General features: G+C 47.2%; 3 protein-coding genes across 3 annotated transcripts in view; 2 read left to right on the top strand and 1 right to left on the bottom strand.

Moving 5' to 3' along the window:
• Positions 1 to 24: 24 nt before the first annotated feature.
• On the bottom strand, positions 25 to 2,213 carry LOC132996956 (tripartite motif-containing protein 16-like; the record flags this gene model as incomplete). The annotated part of the gene is made up of 3 exons (XM_061067327.1): positions 25 to 142; positions 440 to 654; positions 1,395 to 2,213. Coding segments are annotated over 3 exons (1,152 nt in total), but the record flags the coding sequence as incomplete, so codon positions are not given.
• A 730-nt stretch (positions 2,214 to 2,943) lies between these two features.
• On the top strand, positions 2,944 to 4,221 carry LOC132996908 (fas apoptotic inhibitory molecule 1-like). The gene is made up of 4 exons (XM_061067269.1): positions 2,944 to 3,060; positions 3,347 to 3,575; positions 3,682 to 3,731; positions 3,966 to 4,221. Exons 1-4 carry the CDS (start codon positions 2,944 to 2,946, stop codon positions 4,110 to 4,112), a joined length of 543 nt encoding a protein of 180 aa, XP_060923252.1. The 3' UTR covers positions 4,113 to 4,221.
• A 995-nt stretch (positions 4,222 to 5,216) lies between these two features.
• agap1 (ArfGAP with GTPase domain, ankyrin repeat and PH domain 1) overlaps positions 5,217 to 19,329 on the top strand; it is a 101,776-nt gene continuing 87,663 nt past the window's right edge. The window contains exons 1-2 of the mRNA XM_061066905.1: positions 5,217 to 5,251; positions 5,941 to 6,118. Coding sequence (XP_060922888.1) covers positions 5,956 to 6,118 — 163 coding nt within the window. The 5' untranslated portion in view covers positions 5,217 to 5,251; positions 5,941 to 5,955. The remainder of the gene's footprint in view (positions 5,252 to 5,940; positions 6,119 to 19,329) is intronic.

Genomic DNA, 19,329 nt, shown 5'->3' with positions numbered 1-19,329 from the left:
AACACAAGGGTTAATGACTTGAGTCTATTTGAGTTTACAGAACTCAGCTGTGGATCCAGACCAACACACATTAACTCCAGCATAGAGAGGCTGAGTGAATGTGGTCTGGACTCTGTGGAGGAGAGTCATGGTGCCAGAGACGCTGTAGAAGGACAGAATACCTGCACTGTGATCCAGGTACACTCCTACTCTGGAGGACACAGGACCTGACACTAGAGTCCAGATGCTGTTGTAACAAATGATATAACTGTTTCCATTACGAGATAATGACCAAGATTTTTCATTGTGTCCAAATCCACATTCAAGTGGGCGTCCTGCGCTGTTGATGTTCTTGTATGTGACTGCTACATGAACTCCTTCCCATGCTCCCACCCCCACCCCCACCTCCACCTCCCAGTAGCGACGTCCAGTCAGACTCTCTCTACTCAGGGCCTGACACCAAACAGTGAATCTGTCTGGGTGATCAGAATAAGACTGATCTTCACTCATCCATGTTACTTTTCTGTTTCCCTCAGATAATAACAGATGCCTGTGTGCTGTGTTTGGATCCAGGGTGATTTCTTGTGAATATTTGAGGAAGTCAGCTCTGGTCTTGGGCTCTGGTTGAGGAAGTAAAGCATCCACCTGACCCGAGTGCTCCACCAGCTTGTGCCTCTTCAATGCAGCTGACTGAAGATGAGGCTGGAGGTGTTTTTCACAATAAGAGGCCATACAAACCAAACAGGACTTGAGAGCTTTCAGTTTTCTCCCAGTGCAGACATCACAGAACACATCTTCAGCTCCAGCATAGCAGTGATCAGCAGGAGCAGCTTGGAGTCCAGTCTTCTTCAGTTCCTCCAGTGAATCAGCTAACATGGTGTTTGTCTCCAGGACAGGCCTCGGTGTGAAGGTCTGTCTACACTGAGGACAGCTGTAGCTTCCTCTCTCCTCCTCTTTGTTCCAGTGGGTGTTAATACAGGTCCTGCAGTAGCTGTGTCCACAGACAGTAGTCACCGGATCCTTCAGTGGATCCACACAGATCCAACAGGTAAGTATTTTTCTGGCAATTTCAGCTGCTGCCAGAGACTGTAGAACAGATTCACTTCCTCTGAACAGAAACAGATCTCTGCTGCTCCATCTCTCGGTCACTTCCTATATTTTCCACGTTTTAACACACTATTGAAAAGAGCAACAGTTTGGTCTTACCTCCCCTCAGCAGTGTTGTCACACTGTTTAAAGGCGGCTGCCTTTTATAGGCAGCTGCTGCCTTTGATATCACAATGTTCAAAGGCAAAGGCATCCAAAAATGGCAAATAATAATAATAATAGGAAGCAAGGACAACACAAGGGTTAATGACTCGAGTTTATTTGAGTTTACAGAACTCAGCTGTGGATCCAGACCAATACACATTAACTCCAGCACAGAGAGGCTGAGTGAATGTGGTCTGGACTCTGTGGATGAGAGTCATGGTGTCAGAGACGCTGTAGAAAGACAGAACACCTGCACTGTGATCCAGGTACACTCCTACTCTGGAGGACACAGGACCTGACACTAGCGTGTCCATGCTGTTGTAATAAAAGCTATAACTGGTTCTATTACGAGATAATGACCAAGATTTATCATTGAATCCAAATAGACATTCAAATGAGATTCCCGCTCTTCTGATATTTTTGTATGTGACTGCTACATAAACTCCTCCTCCCACCTCCAGCTCCACCTCCCAGTAACAACGTCCAGTCAGACTCTCTCTACTCAGAACCTGAGGCCTATCAGTGAATCTGTCTGGATGATCAGAATAAGACTGACCATCTCTCGTCCATGTTACTTTTCTGTTTCCCTCAGATAATAACAGATGTCTCTGTGCTGTGTTTGGATCCAGTGTGATTTCTTGTGAATATTTGAGGAAGTCAGCTCTGGTCTCTGGCTCTGGTTGTGGCAGTAAAACATCCACTTGAGCCGAGGGCTCCACCAGCTTGTGCCTCTTCAATGCAGCTGACTGAAGATGAGGCTGGAGGTGTTTTTCACAATAAGAGGCCAAACAAACCAAACAGGACTTGAGAGCTTTCAGTTTTCTCCCAGTGCAGACATCACAGGCCACATCTTCAGGTCCAGCATAGCAGTGATCAGCAGGAGCAGCTTGGAGTCCAGTCTTCTTCAGCTCCTCCAGTAGATCAGCTAACATGCTTGTCTCCAGGACAGGCCTCGGTGTGAAGGTCTGTCTACACTGAGGACAGCTGTAGCTTCCTCTCTCCTCCTCTTCGTCCCAGTGGGTGTTAATGAAGGTCCTGCAGTAGCTGTGTTCACAGACAGTAGTAACCGGATCCTTCAGTTGATCCAGACAGATCGAACAGGTAAGTGATTTCCTGGCCATTTCAGCTGCTGCCAGAGACTGTAGAACAGATTCACTTCCTCTGAACAGAAACAGATCTCTGCTGCTCCCTCTCGGTCACTTTCTCTTTTTTCCACGTTTTAACACACTGTTTAAAAGAGCAACAGTTTGGTCGTTCCTCTCCTCAGCAGTGTTGTCATACTGTTTCAAGGCGGCTGCCTTTTATAGGCAACCTTTGATGTCACACTGTCCAAAGGCACCGTTCGGTCCCTAAAAAAGAATACAACTTTGCTGGTTTAAGAGACTCATGAAGCCTTGATGTATCTTTGATTTAGTGTAGATGAAGATACAAAATCTGAAGGTAAAAAGGTTTTTGGTTTTGTCTGGTGCAAAGGTCAGAGGTCAGAGGTCAGCTCTGATGATGAGGAAGACGAGGAAGATGGGGAGGTTTCCTTTGACCCAAATGGACCCGAGGAACAAACAAACAAACCTCAGCGTGTCCTGATTGTCGGAGATGTGTGTCGTCTCTAAGCCTCTTACATTAATTCACCTGCTGCTGAGTCCAGGGGGACGAGTCGTCCTCGTGTTGGGCTGCAGGAGGTGATGAAGACTCTGGGACCGACGCACTGAGGACATGCTGAGCGGGGACCTGGTGGCCGTGTGGGAGGTGGCGCTGAGCGACGGCGTCTTCAGGATCGGGTTCGCTCACGGCACCACCACCGGGAAACGTGTTGTCTACGTCAACGGGCAGGTCAGACGCTGTTTGGTGTTTCATGTGGAGCGTGAAGACGGGAAATGATTCAGAAACTTTCAAAGTGGAAACTTCTCATGTTGAGGCCCCGAGGCTCCTCCCTCTGCTGATCAACAGTTTCATCACAAAGTATCTTAGCCTTTAAGAATACAGTATAAAGTTGTATTGATTACATAAATGCAGTAAAAGTACTTCAAAGTAGTATGTGAGTAAAGTACTTGACTCTGTATTTTCATGTTAGTAGACTATGGCACAGCTTTCAAAAATAAAACTACTTCCTCCACAGGAAGTCATCAGAAGAGACTGGATGTTCAAACTGGTCGGAAAGGAAACCTTCACAGTGGGAGGGGCCAACACCAAAGCCACCATCAGCATGGAGGCGGTGAGCGGCTTCGTCTACGAGTACACGCTGGAGGTGGAGGGCAAGAGTCTGCAGAAGTTCATGGACAACAGGACGAAGAGGACGGAGACGTGGCTGCTGCGAGTGGACGGAGAGGACCTCAGGGTGGTGCTGGGTGAGACAGACACACAACAAGGTCATCGCATCATCACAACCTCAGACAAGTCATCAAACATATAGAATGAGATGATCATGTGAATGTCTTCTGCATTTCCCTCAAGAAAAAGACACAATGGACGTTTGGTGCAATGGACTGAAAATGGAGACGACGGTGAGTCACTTTATTCATGAAAACATGAAAATAAGAACTTTAGTAAACTCATTAAAACCTCAAAGAGTTTTAGAAAGTTTAGTTTGACAGAAGCTTCAGTCTGAGGCTAATTCAACTGGAGATCAAATTAAATTAAAGGTCTGAAGTCAAATGAATAAAAAGCAGCTTTTACATCAGATAAATGAAGTTATATTATCAGTAGCAGTATTATGATCATATGTTTTGTGTCCTCAGGGGGAGTTTGTGGACGACGGCACTGAGACTCGTTTCCTTCTGGGGGAACACGAGTGTTGCATCAAGGCGACAGGCAACAGGAAGAAGAGCGGCATCGTTCATCACTTCCTGTTGGATGGAGAGAAAATATCTGCTCCTGCACAGTAACACCAACACAGAGTGAAATACTGACTCATCATTTACTTTTCTGTTTGATCATAAACGTTGAATTTAACCACTTTAATATGAAGATCTGACTCTGTGCAGACTGTCAAGAGCTTGGAGCTTTATTCTGAAGGGGCCCTACTTTTAATTTGTTAATTAGTTTATGTGCTGTCTCAATTCATTGAATATCTTTATAAATATTATGATGTCAAGCAAACAGCAGTAGCTAAGAGGAAGACTTCTTAATGTTGTTTGAGTTGCTCCTGTTGTTTTTCTTGTAAAACGCCAAAAACCTTTGTTCCAGATTCTCCGATTGTTGTTTGTGGTCTTTCTTTGTGTTCGGTTCCATTTGTCAAATACAACTCCGGGAAACTGTGATGCTCATTGTTTGATATGTTTTCTAACTAATTAATTAATCGATAAAACATTCTTATATTAGAATTTTACATTTTCCAAGGTTGACACAGACGATATGTAAATAAATCAAATATAGATAATCATACTGAACAAGAATCATGAGAGACAGACCCGGGACCAGGGGAGGAGCCACAGGAGGGACCAGGGGAGGGGCCAGAGGGACCCCTGACCTCAACACATTTCAAGACTCAACATTGGGGGTTTTGTAAAGTTTTATTAATAATGTCTATGGAATAAAGACATGAATATATACAGTCTATGGAATAAAGACACAAAATGACCAGAAACAAACAAAAAAAACATTTTGTGTGAAAAACTGTTTCGCTTTTTCCGGTTAAATGTGTCTGTAGCTTTATTGTGAAGGCCGTGCCGGAAGCGGCGCCGCTGTGCATTGCGGTGGTGACGTCACGGCCGGACCGTGCGGGTCGGATCACGGAGCGGTGCGGGACGCGTGACGCGGGACGACGTGCGGGACGAGGTGAAGCACGCGCTGCGGACAACAACGAGCGTCCCCGGGAATCGAACAGCGACCCGCTGGCCCCGGGAGGAGGAGCAGCGGAGGACGGAACAGCCTCCCGACAAACACAAGCACCGGACCCGCGAGGAGCGAGCCCCCCCCCCTCTGGAAGCTCGTGTCTCCGGCGGAGCAGCGTCCCCCCCCCCGGAACCCCCCCCCCCCCCCCCCCTCTGCCGGGATGTGACCGGACTTCACCGGAGGAGCCTCGGTGAGTCCCCCCCCCCCTCTGCTGCTAGCTAGCGTTAGCCGGTTAGCGTTAGCCTCGTAACAACAAGGCCGTTGAACCGGAGCTGCGTGTGTGTGCGGGGCGGTGCGGGTCCCAGCCCGGTGTGTGGAGCCGGCCCCCCCGCCCCCGGGGAACAGCCGCTGGTCCCGGGGAACAGCCGCTGCTCGTCCCGCTCGGTCCCGGCTCATCAGTGTGTTTGTGGAGGAAGACGTTTTATATGAATTATGAATAAATGTAAACATGTTGATGACGTGTTCAGGGTCCAGAGGGAAAGCGAGTTGTTCTGTTGTTCTGCTGGAGGTCACTGCCTCTGGACCCTGAACGCACCACTGAGCATCCTCCTCTTCCTCCTCTTCTTCAATCCTGCACGGTTCTCTGTAGTCGTGATACCCGAAGAGGAGGGAGAGGAGGATGAGGAAGAGGAGGGTAGTTTATCCATTTAAATGAACTGTCAACATGATGATGATGTGTTCAGGGTCCAGACAGAAAAATCATGATTTAGTGTTTCTGCTGTTTATCCTCCTGGAGGTCTCTGTCCCCTGAACACACCACTGACCATCCTCCTCTTCCTCCTCCTTCTCTTCCTCCTCCTCCTCCTACTCTTCCTCCTCCTCCTCCTCCTCCTCCTCTTCCTCTTCCTCTTCCTCTTCCTCTTCCTCTTCCTCCTCCAGACAGCAGCTGCAGTCATGAACTACCAGCAGCATCTCGCCAACTCGGCCGCCATCCGGTCGGAGATCCAGAGGTTCGAGTCCGTCCACCCCAACATCTACTCCATCTACGAGCTGCTGGAGCGGGTGGAGGAGCCGCTGCTGCAGAACCAGATCCGGGAGCACGTCATCGCCATCGAAGGTAGGACCCCGGGGGCGTGGGGGGGGCTCTGTGGTTGCTTCATCAACTCCCAACCAGAAGAGGAAGAGGAGGTGTTGGTCTGCTTCTTTGTTTCAGATGTTTCCTGCTCTGCTCAGGTTGTTGTTTCTGAATCACACTCGTCCTTGTGCAGTTTGATCCAGATGTTGATGTGTGTGTTGGACCAGTTGGGACCAGTTGGCGTGTTGGACCCAGTGACTGGGACCAGTTGGCGTGTAGTTCCAGTGACTAGGACCAGTTAGCATGTTGTTCCAGTGACTGGGACCAGTTGGCGTGTAGTTCCAGTGACTGGGAACAGTTGGCGTGTTGTTCCAGTGACTGGGACCAGTTGGCGTGTTGTTCCAGTGACTGTGACCAGTTGGCGTGTTGGACCCAGTGACTGGGACCAGTTGGCGTGTTGGACCCAGTGACTAGGACCAGTTAGCATGTTGTTCCAGTGACTGGGACCAGTTGGCGTGTTGGACCCAGTGACTGGGACCAGTTGGCGTGTTGGACCAGTTGGGACCAGTTGGCGTGTTGTTCCAGTGACTGGGACCAGTTGGCGTGTTGGACCAGTTGGGACCAGTTGGCATGTTGTTCCAGTGACTGGGACCAGTTGGCGTGTTGTTCCAGTGACTGGGACCAGTTGGCGTGTTGATCCAGTGACTGGGACCAGTTAGCGTGTTGTTCCAGTGACTGGGACCAGTTAGCGTGTTGTTCCAGTGACTGGGACCTGTTGGCGTGTTGTTCCAGTGACTGGGACCAGTTGGCGTGTTGTTCCAGTGACTGGGACCAGTTGGCGTGTTGTTCCAGTGACTGGGACCAGTTGGCGTGTTGGACCCAGTGACTGGGACCAGTTGGCGTGTTGGATCCAGTAACTGGGACCAGTTGGCGTGTTGTTCCAGTGACTGGGACCAGTTGGCGTGTTGTTCCAGTGACTGGGACCAGTTGGCGTGTAGTTCCAGTGACTGGGACCAGTTGGCGTGTAGTTCCAGTGACTGGGACCAGTTGGCGTGTTGTTCCAGTGACTGGGACCAGTTAGCGTGTTGTTCCAGTGACTGGGACAAGTTGGCGTGTTGTTCCAGTGACTGGGACCAGTTGGCGTGTTGTTCCAGTGACTGGGACCAGTTGGTGTGTTGGACCCAGTGACTGGCACCAGGTTGGCGTGTTGTTCCAGTGACTGGGACCTGTTGGCGTGTTGTTCCAGTGACTGGGACCAGTTGGCGTGTTGTTCCAGTGACTGGGACCAGTTAGCGTGTTGTTCCAGTGACTGGGACCAGTTGGCGTGTTGTTCCAGTGACTGGGACCAGTTGGCGTGTTGGACCCAGTGACTGGGACCAGTTCGCGTGTTGTTCCAGTGACCAGTTGGTGTGTTGGACCCAGTGACTGGGACCAGTTGGCGTGTAGTTCCAGTGACTGGGACCAGTTGGCGTGTTGTTCCAGCGACTGGGACCAGTTGGCGTGTTGTTCCAGCGACTGGGACCAGTTGGCGTGTAGCTCCAGTGACTGGGACCAGTTGGCGTGTTGTTCCAGCGACTGGGACCAGTTAGCGTGTTGTTCCAGTGACTGGGACCAGTTGGCGTGTTGGACCCAGTGACTGGGACCAGTTGGCGTGTTGTTCCAGTGACTGGGACCAGTTGGTGTGTTGGACCCAGTGACTGGGACCAGTTGGCGTGTAGTTCCAGTGACTGGGACCAGTTGGCGTGTTGTTCCAGCGACTGGGACCAGTTGGCGTGTTGTTCCAGCGACTGGGACCAGTTGGCGTGTAGCTCCAGTGACTGGGACCAGTTGGCGTGTTGTTCCAGCGACTGGGACCAGTTGGCGTGTTGTTCCAGCGACTGGGACCAGTTGGCGTGTTGTTCCAGTGACTGGGACCAGTTGGCGTGTTGTAGCTGGTCACTCAGGGAACAATAGTGCGAGCGCTGACTCGTCGTTCCTCGGCGTGATTCTGTTTCCCCCCCGGTGACTCAGCCGCTGCTTTCATCCTGGAAGCAGCCGGGACGCCGGCGCTCTTCTTCTTCTGCTGCACATCTGGACGCGTCACTCAGCCGCACGTCATGTGACTCTCAGCTCCTCAGAGGGTTTGAGTCACCGAGTCCGGAGGTCCTCAGCTCTTCTGGGACAAACCGGAGCCACTTGTCCTTTCAGACGGTTTGTAAGACTCGGCCTGGTGTCCGAGCTGTGACTCACATCCTATTATTATTATAATTATTATTATGTATCAACAGGAAGTTGGTTGGGACGTCTGGAGGTTTTTGCTCTGATCATTTCCTCTTTAACTCAGTTTCTCTCACGTGTGATGGAGTCATCAGGTGGAGAACTTCCTCCTCTCGGCCTCTCCTCGGTCAGTGGTTTCCACCACAGATTCTCTTCTCCTCTGTCTGAGTGGAAACACACGATGAGTCTGAACGCAGCCCGGCTCTGTGAGGGGGCGTGGCACGCTCATTATGTTCATGTGTATCTAGTCAGAGATGAGTTTCGGGAGCTTCAGGGTTCTTCTGTGCAGGAGATCGAGTTCCCTTCACCACAGGTTGAGCTTTACCTTTCTCTCTCACTAGAGGAGAGAAACACTGAAGAACATGATCTGCTTCATGTTCTGCTCCACGTCAGGTGGCAGCACGTGGACGTGTTCACACCTGTGCAGCTCGGAAAGTCTGTTTCAAATAATACCATCATTGTTATGAAGGAATAATAAATCTCCAGAGTGAAAAGGACAATTTATACATTTAGACATTTATGTTTTGTTTCCTGAGTAAATCCTCAAACTTCACATCTATACTTAAAATCTGAGTAAATGCTTTAGATGGATAGATGGATAGATGGATAGATAGATAGATAGATAGATAGATAGATAGATAGATAGATAGATAGATAGATAGATAGATAGATAGATAGATTACTTTATTCATCCCCGAAGGGAAATTAAGTAGTCATAGCAGCCGGTATATTTGAATAAAATACAATACAATAGAATAAAATTAAAAATATTGAGGTAGAAAGAATAAAAAAACAGGGGTCTTCAACGTTTTTCGGGCCAAGGACCCCCAAACAGGTGGAGAGATGGAGCAGGGACCCCCTACTCTATATATTGTATAAAATTTTATTTTATATTAAACTGGGCCTAGTGCCATGTATAAACATAACTACCCTGATATTGTGCATTCGATACTAAGCTATTAAAATATTACACAGATATATATATATATAACTTTTTTGATTTTTGCAAATTGCTGCAATGAAACAAAGAGTGAAATATTTAAATGGGTCTGAATACTTTCCGTACCCACTGTACATCTTGCATACAACACTGAGCTATTCAAGTAATTCACAGATTCATGTTTTTATTTTAAACATACATGTAGAAGAGACAGTGAATCCTCATCTGTGGATGTAACACATACTCCCACACTAGTGAGATGTCAGACCCTGATGGGTAGAACACAACTTATCTAATCTTGGATGGATGGAGGTTGTCAGGCAGAGGGTCAACTCAGCCTCACAATATGTTGGATGCATGTTAATGTGTATTTAAAGACATTTAAATTCGTGAAGAAAAAAAAATTATTAAAAATTTAGAATATTGTCTAATCAACCAAAGATTTTGCGACCCCCCCTGCAGTACCTCCGCGGACCCCCTAGGGGTTGCGGACTCCCTGTTGAAGAACTCTGCCTTAAAGAGTAAATGCACGATCAGAGTGAGAACACGTAGATCTCAGTAGAACCAGCAGATCTCAGTAGAACCAGTTGATCTCAGTAGAACCAGTAGATCTCAGTAGAACCAGTAGATATCAGTAGAACCAGTAGATCTCAGTAGAACCAGTAGATCTCAGTAGAACCAGTAGATCTCAGTAGAACCAGTAGATCTCAGTAGAACCAGTAGATATCAGTAGAACCAGTAGATCTCAGTAGAACCAGTAGATCTCAGTAGAACCAGTAGATATCAGTAGAACCAGTAGATCTCTGTAGAACCAGTAGACTCAGCAGAACCAGTAGATCTCAGTAGAACCAGTAGAACCAGTAGATCTCAGTAGAACCAGTAGATCTCAGTAGATCTCAGTAGAAGCAGCAGATCTCAGTAGAACCAGTAGAACCAGTAGATCTCAGTAGAACCAGTAGATCTCAGTAGAACCAGTAGATCTCAGTAGATCTCAGTAGAAGCAGCAGATCTCAGTAGAACCAGTAGAACCAGTAGATCTCAGTAGAACCAGTAGATCTCAGTAGAACCAGTAGAACCAGTAGATCTCAGTAGAACCAGTAGATCTCAGTAGAACCAGTAGATCCCAGTAGATCTCAGTAGACCCAGTAGAACCAGTAGATCTCAGTAGAACCAGTAGAACCAGTAGATCTCAGTAGAACCAGTAGATCTCAGTAGAACCAGTAGATCTCAGTAGAACCAGTAGATCTCAGTAGAACCAGTAGATCCCAGTAGATCTCAGTAGACCCAGTAGAACCAGTAGATCTCAGTAGACCCAGTAGAACCAGTAGACTCAGTAGACTCAGTAGATCTCAGTAGAACCAGTAGAACCAGTAGATCTCAGCAGAACCAGTAGATCTCAGCAGAACCAGTAGATCTCAGTAGAACCAGCAGATCTCAGTAGAAGCAGCAGATCTCAGTAGAACCAGTAGAACCAGCAGATCTCAGTAGAACCAGTAGAACCAGCAGATCTCAGTAGAACCAGTAGAACCAGCAGATCTCAGTAGAACCAGTAGAACCAGCAGATCTCAGTAGAACCAGTAGATCTCAGTAGAACCAGTAGATCTCAGTAGAACCAGTAGAACCAGCAGATCTCAGTAGAACCAGTAGATCTCAGTAGAACCAGTAGATCTCAGTAGAACCAGTAGATCTCAGTAGAACCAGTAGAACCAGTAGAACCAGCAGAAGCAGCTGGAGGACCCTCGGAGCAGCTCTGCACCAACACGTCTCTTCTCCTCTCAGCCTTTTGTCTCCGGCTGCTTTGTGTGATTCTGGTCGGTGCTGCCGGCGGTCAGTGAACGCACCATGTGACCCAGTTAGCCCTCACCGCCGTGTGTTTGTTCGCCTCCAGGCTCCGAGGCTCCTCTCTCATTTGGCAGGATCCTGCCCACATAATGTTTGTTCTCGGGTTTCAAACCGTGTGAGCCGACTCTGTCCTCCAGCAAGGCAGCGGGCCGGCTGGGTTTGGGGTCCGACTCCCTGTGGGACCACCTGTAGAGGAGTGAACCCTCCTGGGTCCACAGGGGATGAAAGGAGCTCCACAGGAATCTGCAGCTCTGCCTTTGTTTACCTTCACGTCTTTGCTGCTTGTGGCCAAAGTTCAGCTTTTCTCTGTGAATGAGTCAAATAACTGCAGCTTTGTTTTCTGCATCAGACTTCATGGTTCTACAGATCTGAGGCTCAGTCATGTTTACTCACTGAAACACAAGCAGGAGGATAAAGAGCCAGGAAGCAAATGAACATCCTAGCTTTCTAGAATCCAACGTATTGTCTTGAGATGTATTGTATTGCCTCAGTGGTTCTGGAGCCGGTCTCCTCAGGTCTCTGGACTCAAAGCTGCTCAGACCCAGTTCCTCTGCCTCCATGTTTCCAGGTTCACTGGATCTGAGCTTCACATGGGCCTGGTGAACCTTCAGCTCCTCGTCCTCCTGTTGAAACTGCTGCAGTCGCTTTGTGATCTGCTTCAGGATGATGATGATGATGATGATGCTGAGGATGATTGTAGATAGATAGATAGATAGATAGATAGATAGATAGATAGATAGATAGATAGATAGATAGATAGATAGATAGATAGATAGATAGATAGATAGATAGATAGATAGATAGATAGATAGATAGATAGATAGATAGATAGATAGATAGATAGATAGATAGAGTACTTTATTCATCCCCGAAGGGAAATTAAGTTGTCATAGCAGCCGGTATATTTGAATACAATAAAATACAATACAATACAATACAATAGAATAAAATTAAAAATATTGAGGTAGAAAGAATAAAAAACAGAAACACAAGATAAAATACAATAAAATAGGTAGATAAGGTGCAGTGGCAAGATGATGGTAATAGTACTGATGATATGATGGTAATGTTATTGTTAGACAGTATATAAGAATAGTACAGTATATATAGTATATAATATAACATAATATATATTTATATATGATAGTAATTATACCAATATAAAAGCAGTATATGGTAATGGCAGCAACAGTATATATAATAGTAATGGTGGTATAATAATAGTAATTATAACATGTACACATGTATAAATATGTGTATATAGACTTACGTAAACAAGAATATACAGAGAGTATGATATGATATATAGTAGAAGTATGAATATGAATATAAGTATTTGACTATACAATAGGTAATATAATATACTAAGAGTCTAAGAATATGTAGACAGAGTGTGCAAAAGACAATATTATTGTATAAAATGATATATAATATAAATATGGTTTATAATAACACATATCACATATGATGTGAAGTAAGTGTATATGGAGCTGAGTGTTGTACAGGTCCACAGAGCAGGAGACAGGTTTAGTGCAGTTCTGTGATGGAGGCTCTGACAGAGGGGGAGGAGTTATACAGTCTTATTGCGGTTGGGAGGAACGACTTCCTGTATCGTTCCTTTGTGAGGAAGAGATTCACTTGTTTGTTTGTCACATGACCTCAGGGAGCCGTTATGTAACGTGGCGTCCGCTTGACGTCCGTAAACAACAGAGACAAAGTAAGACTCGGGCACCGGGATGCTTTTAATCGAGAGTTTGACCCGTTACGTAAACCCACCGCTGCCGGCAGCACGCCACGCTCCCCCCCCCCCCAACGTGCTGTCCTCTCTGTTAAGTGGTCGTGCTCTCGTCGTATAGACGCGTTTCTATTTTAGTCCCAGTCCTTTGTTTTCATGCAGGCTTGTTTTCATTAGGCCTAATGTACGAGGTGAAGCATGAGTCATCATCAAGTAGGTGGGGGGGGGGGCTGACACTGTTCCTCTGCATCAGCTGAAATCACCACGATGGGACCGAAGCTTTATATGAGATGTGAGGTGGTATCTCACCAGCGCCCCCCAGTGGCGTCCGGACAGCGTCTGCTGCCGTGAGCATAGATTCCATCATCGTGTTCCCGCCAGCGGCCGGGAGCTGACGCAGCCGCTGGAAACACCAGACCCGCCTTCTCCAGGAGGAACCAGTACAACTCTGACATCATCGCCTCAGGACCATGAACTTCCTGCAGCTTCCTGACAATCATCACAGCTAAACGTCTGGTTCCTGATTGGCTGCCTGTGACATCAGATAAGCGTCCTCTCATGTGTCGAGAGTAAAAGAGAACAAGACAGAACAGGTCCCAGTCATCCCAGTCGAGTGGTGCTGTAGGTCAGAGGTCAGCGTGTGGAGCCGCAGGTCACACAGAGGTCAGAGGTCGCTCACTGCTGATACTGGGATTATCTGCAGATCACAACTTGTCCTGCGATCTGAACCAGTTACATCCAGATCAATAACCAGTAACAATCAGGGGGCGTGTCCACTGGTGCTTGTCCTGGTGACGAGACGCCGGCGTGTCCCTGTCGTCCTGCTCGCGCTGCGTCTGTCCACAGAATCAGATTAAGCAGGAAGCATCAGGTTGGACGGACGCCGGGGGGGAGGGGTTAAATGTCAGAGATGTGATGTGTGCGGGTGAGAGAGATTCTCTGTGTCACTGACGGATTGAAACGTATTAGAGACCAGCTGCTCAGCTTCCTGCAGCTGTTCACATCTGGCTGCTGAGAGTCGGCCTGATTCATTTATAACAGTTAATCCTTTTGTCTTGTTAGCGTCATGTTCTGGAGCTTCGGCTGGAATCACAACAACTGATTGTTTCACTGGTTGTAATCCGAGGTGAAGATGCAGGGATCTCTGGGTAACATCTCCCAGAGATCCCTGGGAGATGTGATCTCACGCTCCTCTGTGTGTGATGTTGACCCGCCCGGGTGCATCTGCTGTGAGAGCCATGTGGTCCTGAGGAGCTCCAGGTGTCTCTCTGAGGACACACAGGAGAAAAGACCTTGTATCGTGTGTGAGAGACTCAAACACGTGAAGTTAATAAGACCAGTTTATATCATATTCATAAGAATCATCCAACGTGTTGTTGTTTCTTCAAACTGCTCGTGTGGTTTTAAATAGAGTCAGTGTTGTTTGCACCACAGACAGACCACAGACAGACCACAGACAGACCACAGACCACAGACAGACCACAGACAGACCACACACCACAGACAGACCCACAGACCACAGACAGACCACAGACAGACCACAGACAGACCACAGACAGACCACAGACAGACCACAGACAGACCACAGACAGACCACACACCACAGACAGACCACAGACAGACCACACACCACAGACAGACCCACAGACCACAGACAGACCACAGACAGACCACACACAGACCACAGACAGACCACAGACAGACCACAGACAGACCACAGACAGACCACACACCACAGACAGACCACAGACAGACCACACACCACAGACAGACCACAGACAGACCACAGACAGACCACACACCACAGACAGACCACAGACAGTCCACAGACAGATCACAGACAGACCACAGACCACAGACAGACCACAGACCACAGACAGACCACACACCACAGACAGACCACAGACAGATCACAGACAGACCACAGACAGACCACAGACCACAGACAGACCACAGACCACAGACAGACCACAGACAGACCACAGACTACAGACAGACCACACACTACAGACCACAGACAGACCACAGACAGACCACAGACAGACCACACACTACAGACAGACCACACACTACAGACCACAGACAGACCACACACTACAGACCACAGACAGACCACAGACAGACCACAGACAGACCACAGACAGACCACACACTACAGACCACAGACAGACCACAGACAGACCACACACCACAGACAGACCACACACTACAGACCACAGACAGACCACAGACAGACCACACACCACAGACAGACCACAGACAGACCACACACCACAGACAGACCACACACAGACCACAGACCACACACAGACCACAGACAGACCACAGACAGACCATAGACCATAGATAGACCACAGACAGACTCACAGTCAGTGGATGTCTTTTGCTCTTTTGTGTCGTGACAGATTGTCGATGTTGTCGTCTAATCTGTGTGGTCGCTGACGTCCTGCTGAGTCTCCGCTGTTTGTTTCCTAATCCTTCAGCGTGGCCGTGTCATCCCTGCCCCCCCCCCTGCCCCCCCGCTGTCTACAAACCAGACCACAGATTACAGATTAAAAACCTGCAGCCATGATACATGTCATAAATCTGATATAAGCATCTTCCTTCCTGTGACGTCTCATTGTGTCTCAGGTCTCTCCCGTCTGATCTGACAAACTTCTTCTTCATGTGACTCTGCCAGAGTAGAAAATCAAACCCAGCAGGAGGGAAACACCAGCGAGCAGCAGATTAGAGGATGTAGAAGAAGAAGCTTGTTAAACCTGCTCCTGTGTTTGATCCCTGCAGATTATTTACCTCGTCGTAGCTTCATGACAAACGTCTCAAACTGAATCAGAGCTGATGTCTCTCACACTCATTCAGACAGGGGCCGGTGCCATCTGAAGGTCACTCTGTGATCGTCTAACTGGCCTGAACCGTTTATCTCATCGCTGTTTACGTCCCAGCATCCTTCACTTTGAAGTCTCCACTTGTTTGTGGACGTCTCGCAGTCTGGGCTCAGATTTCTGCTCAGAAAGTGAAAACTGACACCGTGGACAGTGAAACTCAATCTGCCCGAGGCTGGTTGTCATAGCAGCGACGTGCAAACAGGGGAAGTGAGTCTCTCACTTCCTGATAAAGTGATCAGCAGCTTCAGCAGAAGGAACCACAGCTTCGCCCTCAAGGTGAAGGTTGTGTTTCATGATCAAGGTTCATGGATCCAGACTGAACTGAGGAGTCTGACCCGGACCAGGTGGGAACCAGTCCTGAATAGGGTTGCAAAATTCCGGGAATATTCAAAGTTGGAAACTTTCCATGGGAATTAACGGGAATTAACCGGGAATAAACTGGAAATGTTGTGGGTAATTTATACTAACTGTATTAACCTTGTCATATACAGACATAAATATAAACATTTTGTTTTGTCATAGGCTGATTTGAGCCCTGAGGAAACTTTGGGCACTTGACTATATGCTTCTGCATCGTTGTGTCATTCTTAACATAGGTCTTTGCACAGTATTTGCAAATGTACACAGCCTTTCCTTCTACATTGGATGAGGTGAAATGTCTCCACACATGAGAGAGTGCACGTGGCATTGTTCTGTAGAATAAGATGAGAAAAAAGATTGTAAAAAAACACTAATGCAATGCCAGAGATATAAATAGTTAGACAAACAATTGGAATCGTCTGTAAATATATTTAACAATTGATGGATAAATGAATGGAAATAGTCTAGATGAACAGATGAACAATCCTCAATCAGCATGATAATATATTTTCCCGAGTAATATAATCGAAACGTACCTAGAGATGAAAAAAATAGAGTTTTGAATGATGTTTTTATTGCTCAGCATTTAATTTGCATAGTTTTATTTTTTTCAAAATTCCCGAGCTTAATATTCCCCTGGAAAGTTTCCGGAAAGTTTCCGGAAATTTACCGGAAACTTTCCAACCCTTTGCAACCCTAGTCCTGAATAAAGACAGGTTTCAGTTTGTGATCCAGATGCTCAGACTTGAATCTGTGTCGTGGTCCCAGCAGCTGCAGCAGCCCCCCCCGTCTCTCTTCACTATGAGGGGAAGCTCCAGACACTGACCTGAGCAGAACAATAGGTCCAGTGCGGATCTCAGGTATAAAAATAGTCTCCCGGCTCAGCGGCTTCCTGCCACTTAACAAAGGTCTGATCGCTGGTTTGAGCTGAAAGACGTTTTGAAACCAGACGAGTCGGAAAACGGAGGAGGTTCTCCTCCTGAGGAACATCAGAGCAGGAGGAGGAAGTGGGGGAGGGGTCACCTCTCACTCCCTGGGGTTGGTGATGTCACTTCCTGCCTTATCGATCGCCTGACCTCTGACCTTGACTGCAGAGCCACGCTGAGATTCTCACATTCTTTTATCCATCGAGTCTCGTTGGTGCTTCGTGTTTCTGCGGCGAGCAGCAGATGTTCCACGAACCCTCAAGGCCCCGCCTCCTTCACCGATAAATGATTCAGTGACTAATTAATTTGACTCCACCAGCGAAGCCTCATTAGCCCGGCTCCCTGTGTGAGGGAAGGGATTGTTGTTCTGTTTCCAGGTTCACGTCCTTCTCACCAAACTGTCCTTCTTCTTCAACTTGAACAGGTTTAATCCCAAAAAGCTCAGAGGAAACAAGATGTGCTGAGACGTCACTGCTCCGAGGTCGTAAACCTGACGGCAGAGCGAGAGAGAGAGAGAGAGAGAGTAGTTTGTCTCCCATCTGTCCCACTCTCAGAAAATCAATCGTCCCCTCTTGTCCTCGGAGGTCTCAGGTCACCATCTGTGAGGAGGACCACCCCACCTCCTTTGTTTTCTACTGCTTCTGCTCATCCTCTGTGTTTGAACATTCATTCTTCTTCTGGTTAAACACTTTATTCATTTACCGGTTGTGTGTCAGTCGTCTCACAACCTGACAGAACACACAACCTGCCGCTGATGCCTCTGACCTCTGACCTCTCTGTGCTGGATCAATAACAATCACACCAGTGAACCACTAGTTCCCGGCTCCTGCTAATTGTTAGATAAGTCGTTACACACGTACATATAAAGACTTTTACATTTTCACTTTTACCATATTAAAGTGTTAATCAGAGAAATACAATAATCACCACTATGATCTGTTGATGTGTTGCTTGGTAAACGTGCTCTCGCCTAATTTAAACCTTTAGTCCACTTTGAGGTAGATGTGACTCTGTCAGTAGTTCTAACTCTGGTGTAGCTGTTGTCTGTGACCTTTGACCTCTCTCCTGCCTGGTGCTTGTGATGTGAGTTTGCGGCAGGTGTCTCCCTTCTTCTTTTCTGCTCCACCTACTGGTCAGAATGTGAAGCGTCATCTGTTGGGTTGAGGGTGGAATCAACTCTACGATTTATACAAATGTAAACAGAGTTTGCTGCTGTTGTTGTTGTCGTCACACTGAGGAGGTTGTGTTTCAAAACAAAGCTGCTCTGTTGTGTGTGTGTGTGAGTGTTCGGAGAAGGAACAGAGCGAAGAAGATGAAGGAGGAGGACGAAGATTCGAACTGAAGCAGGCTCTATGTGAGACAGAGAAGAGGAAAGGGAGCAAGGGAGCAAGGGAAGGTCAGAGGAGGCACGGCGAGGAGAGGAAAGTGGATCCCTCCAGCGGCGCCTCCATCAACAAAGCATTGTGGGAGAAAAATCCGGCTTCTGTGAAACGCAGCCTGTGTGGGAAGCCCCAAATTCCTCCAGAAGTGGCGAGGGAACAACAAGCAGGAAGTCTATAGAAGCAGATCTGGATTCAGACTCAGATCTGACGTCCAGCTGGTCAGAAGAAGGTTCAGGCCGGTTGTTGTAATGTTGAATTACAAGATTAAATCATCAAGTTAATGATGAATATCTGTGTTCACTAGTCAACAAGTCAAGTTAGACTCAATAATAATAACAATAAACCCTAAAGACTGAAGAGAACAGATCGTAAAGATGAAGGATTGAGACCTGATCTGTGACTGTATGTGGAGGTCAAAGGTCAGGCTCAGATTTATTCTCCAGTGGACAAAGAGCTTCTGTCTCTTCTGACTTGAACATCAGAAGGAAAGTCAGTCGGGTTGGATCAGAGTCACAGAGTCTGGATTCTTCTCCACGTTACTGTCCGGCTATTTCAGGAAATATCTGCGTGCGTCTTCAACATGAAGCAAGAAACGACAACCAGGATTCTGGGGAATAAGAGAGAGTTGAAGTTTTACATTTTATATTAATACCTTTCTGCCATTTAATTGATAGGGAGGTGAACGTTAAGAGTAAAAGCTGGTGAATGGTTTGTAGTGAAGTGTTTGATTGTTTTCATTGTTCTCTGGATTTATTCACAGAAAACCAACAAAACATGAAATGAATCAATGAGGAATAAATTAGTTCACGTGTTTTTATTTGTTTCTTCTGTTTGACTCAATAAAACTAAAGAAGGTTCAGTGTTTAAACCAGTTGTTGGTGCAGTGGATTGATCGTGTGGAGGATCCACTTGGTGCTTTGGCCTGGT

Source organism: Limanda limanda, chromosome 23 (assembly GCF_963576545.1).
Source record: "Limanda limanda chromosome 23, fLimLim1.1, whole genome shotgun sequence".
Lineage (NCBI taxonomy): Eukaryota > Metazoa > Chordata > Actinopteri > Pleuronectiformes > Pleuronectidae > Limanda > Limanda limanda.
This window is presented reverse-complemented; position numbering and strand designations above follow the sequence as displayed.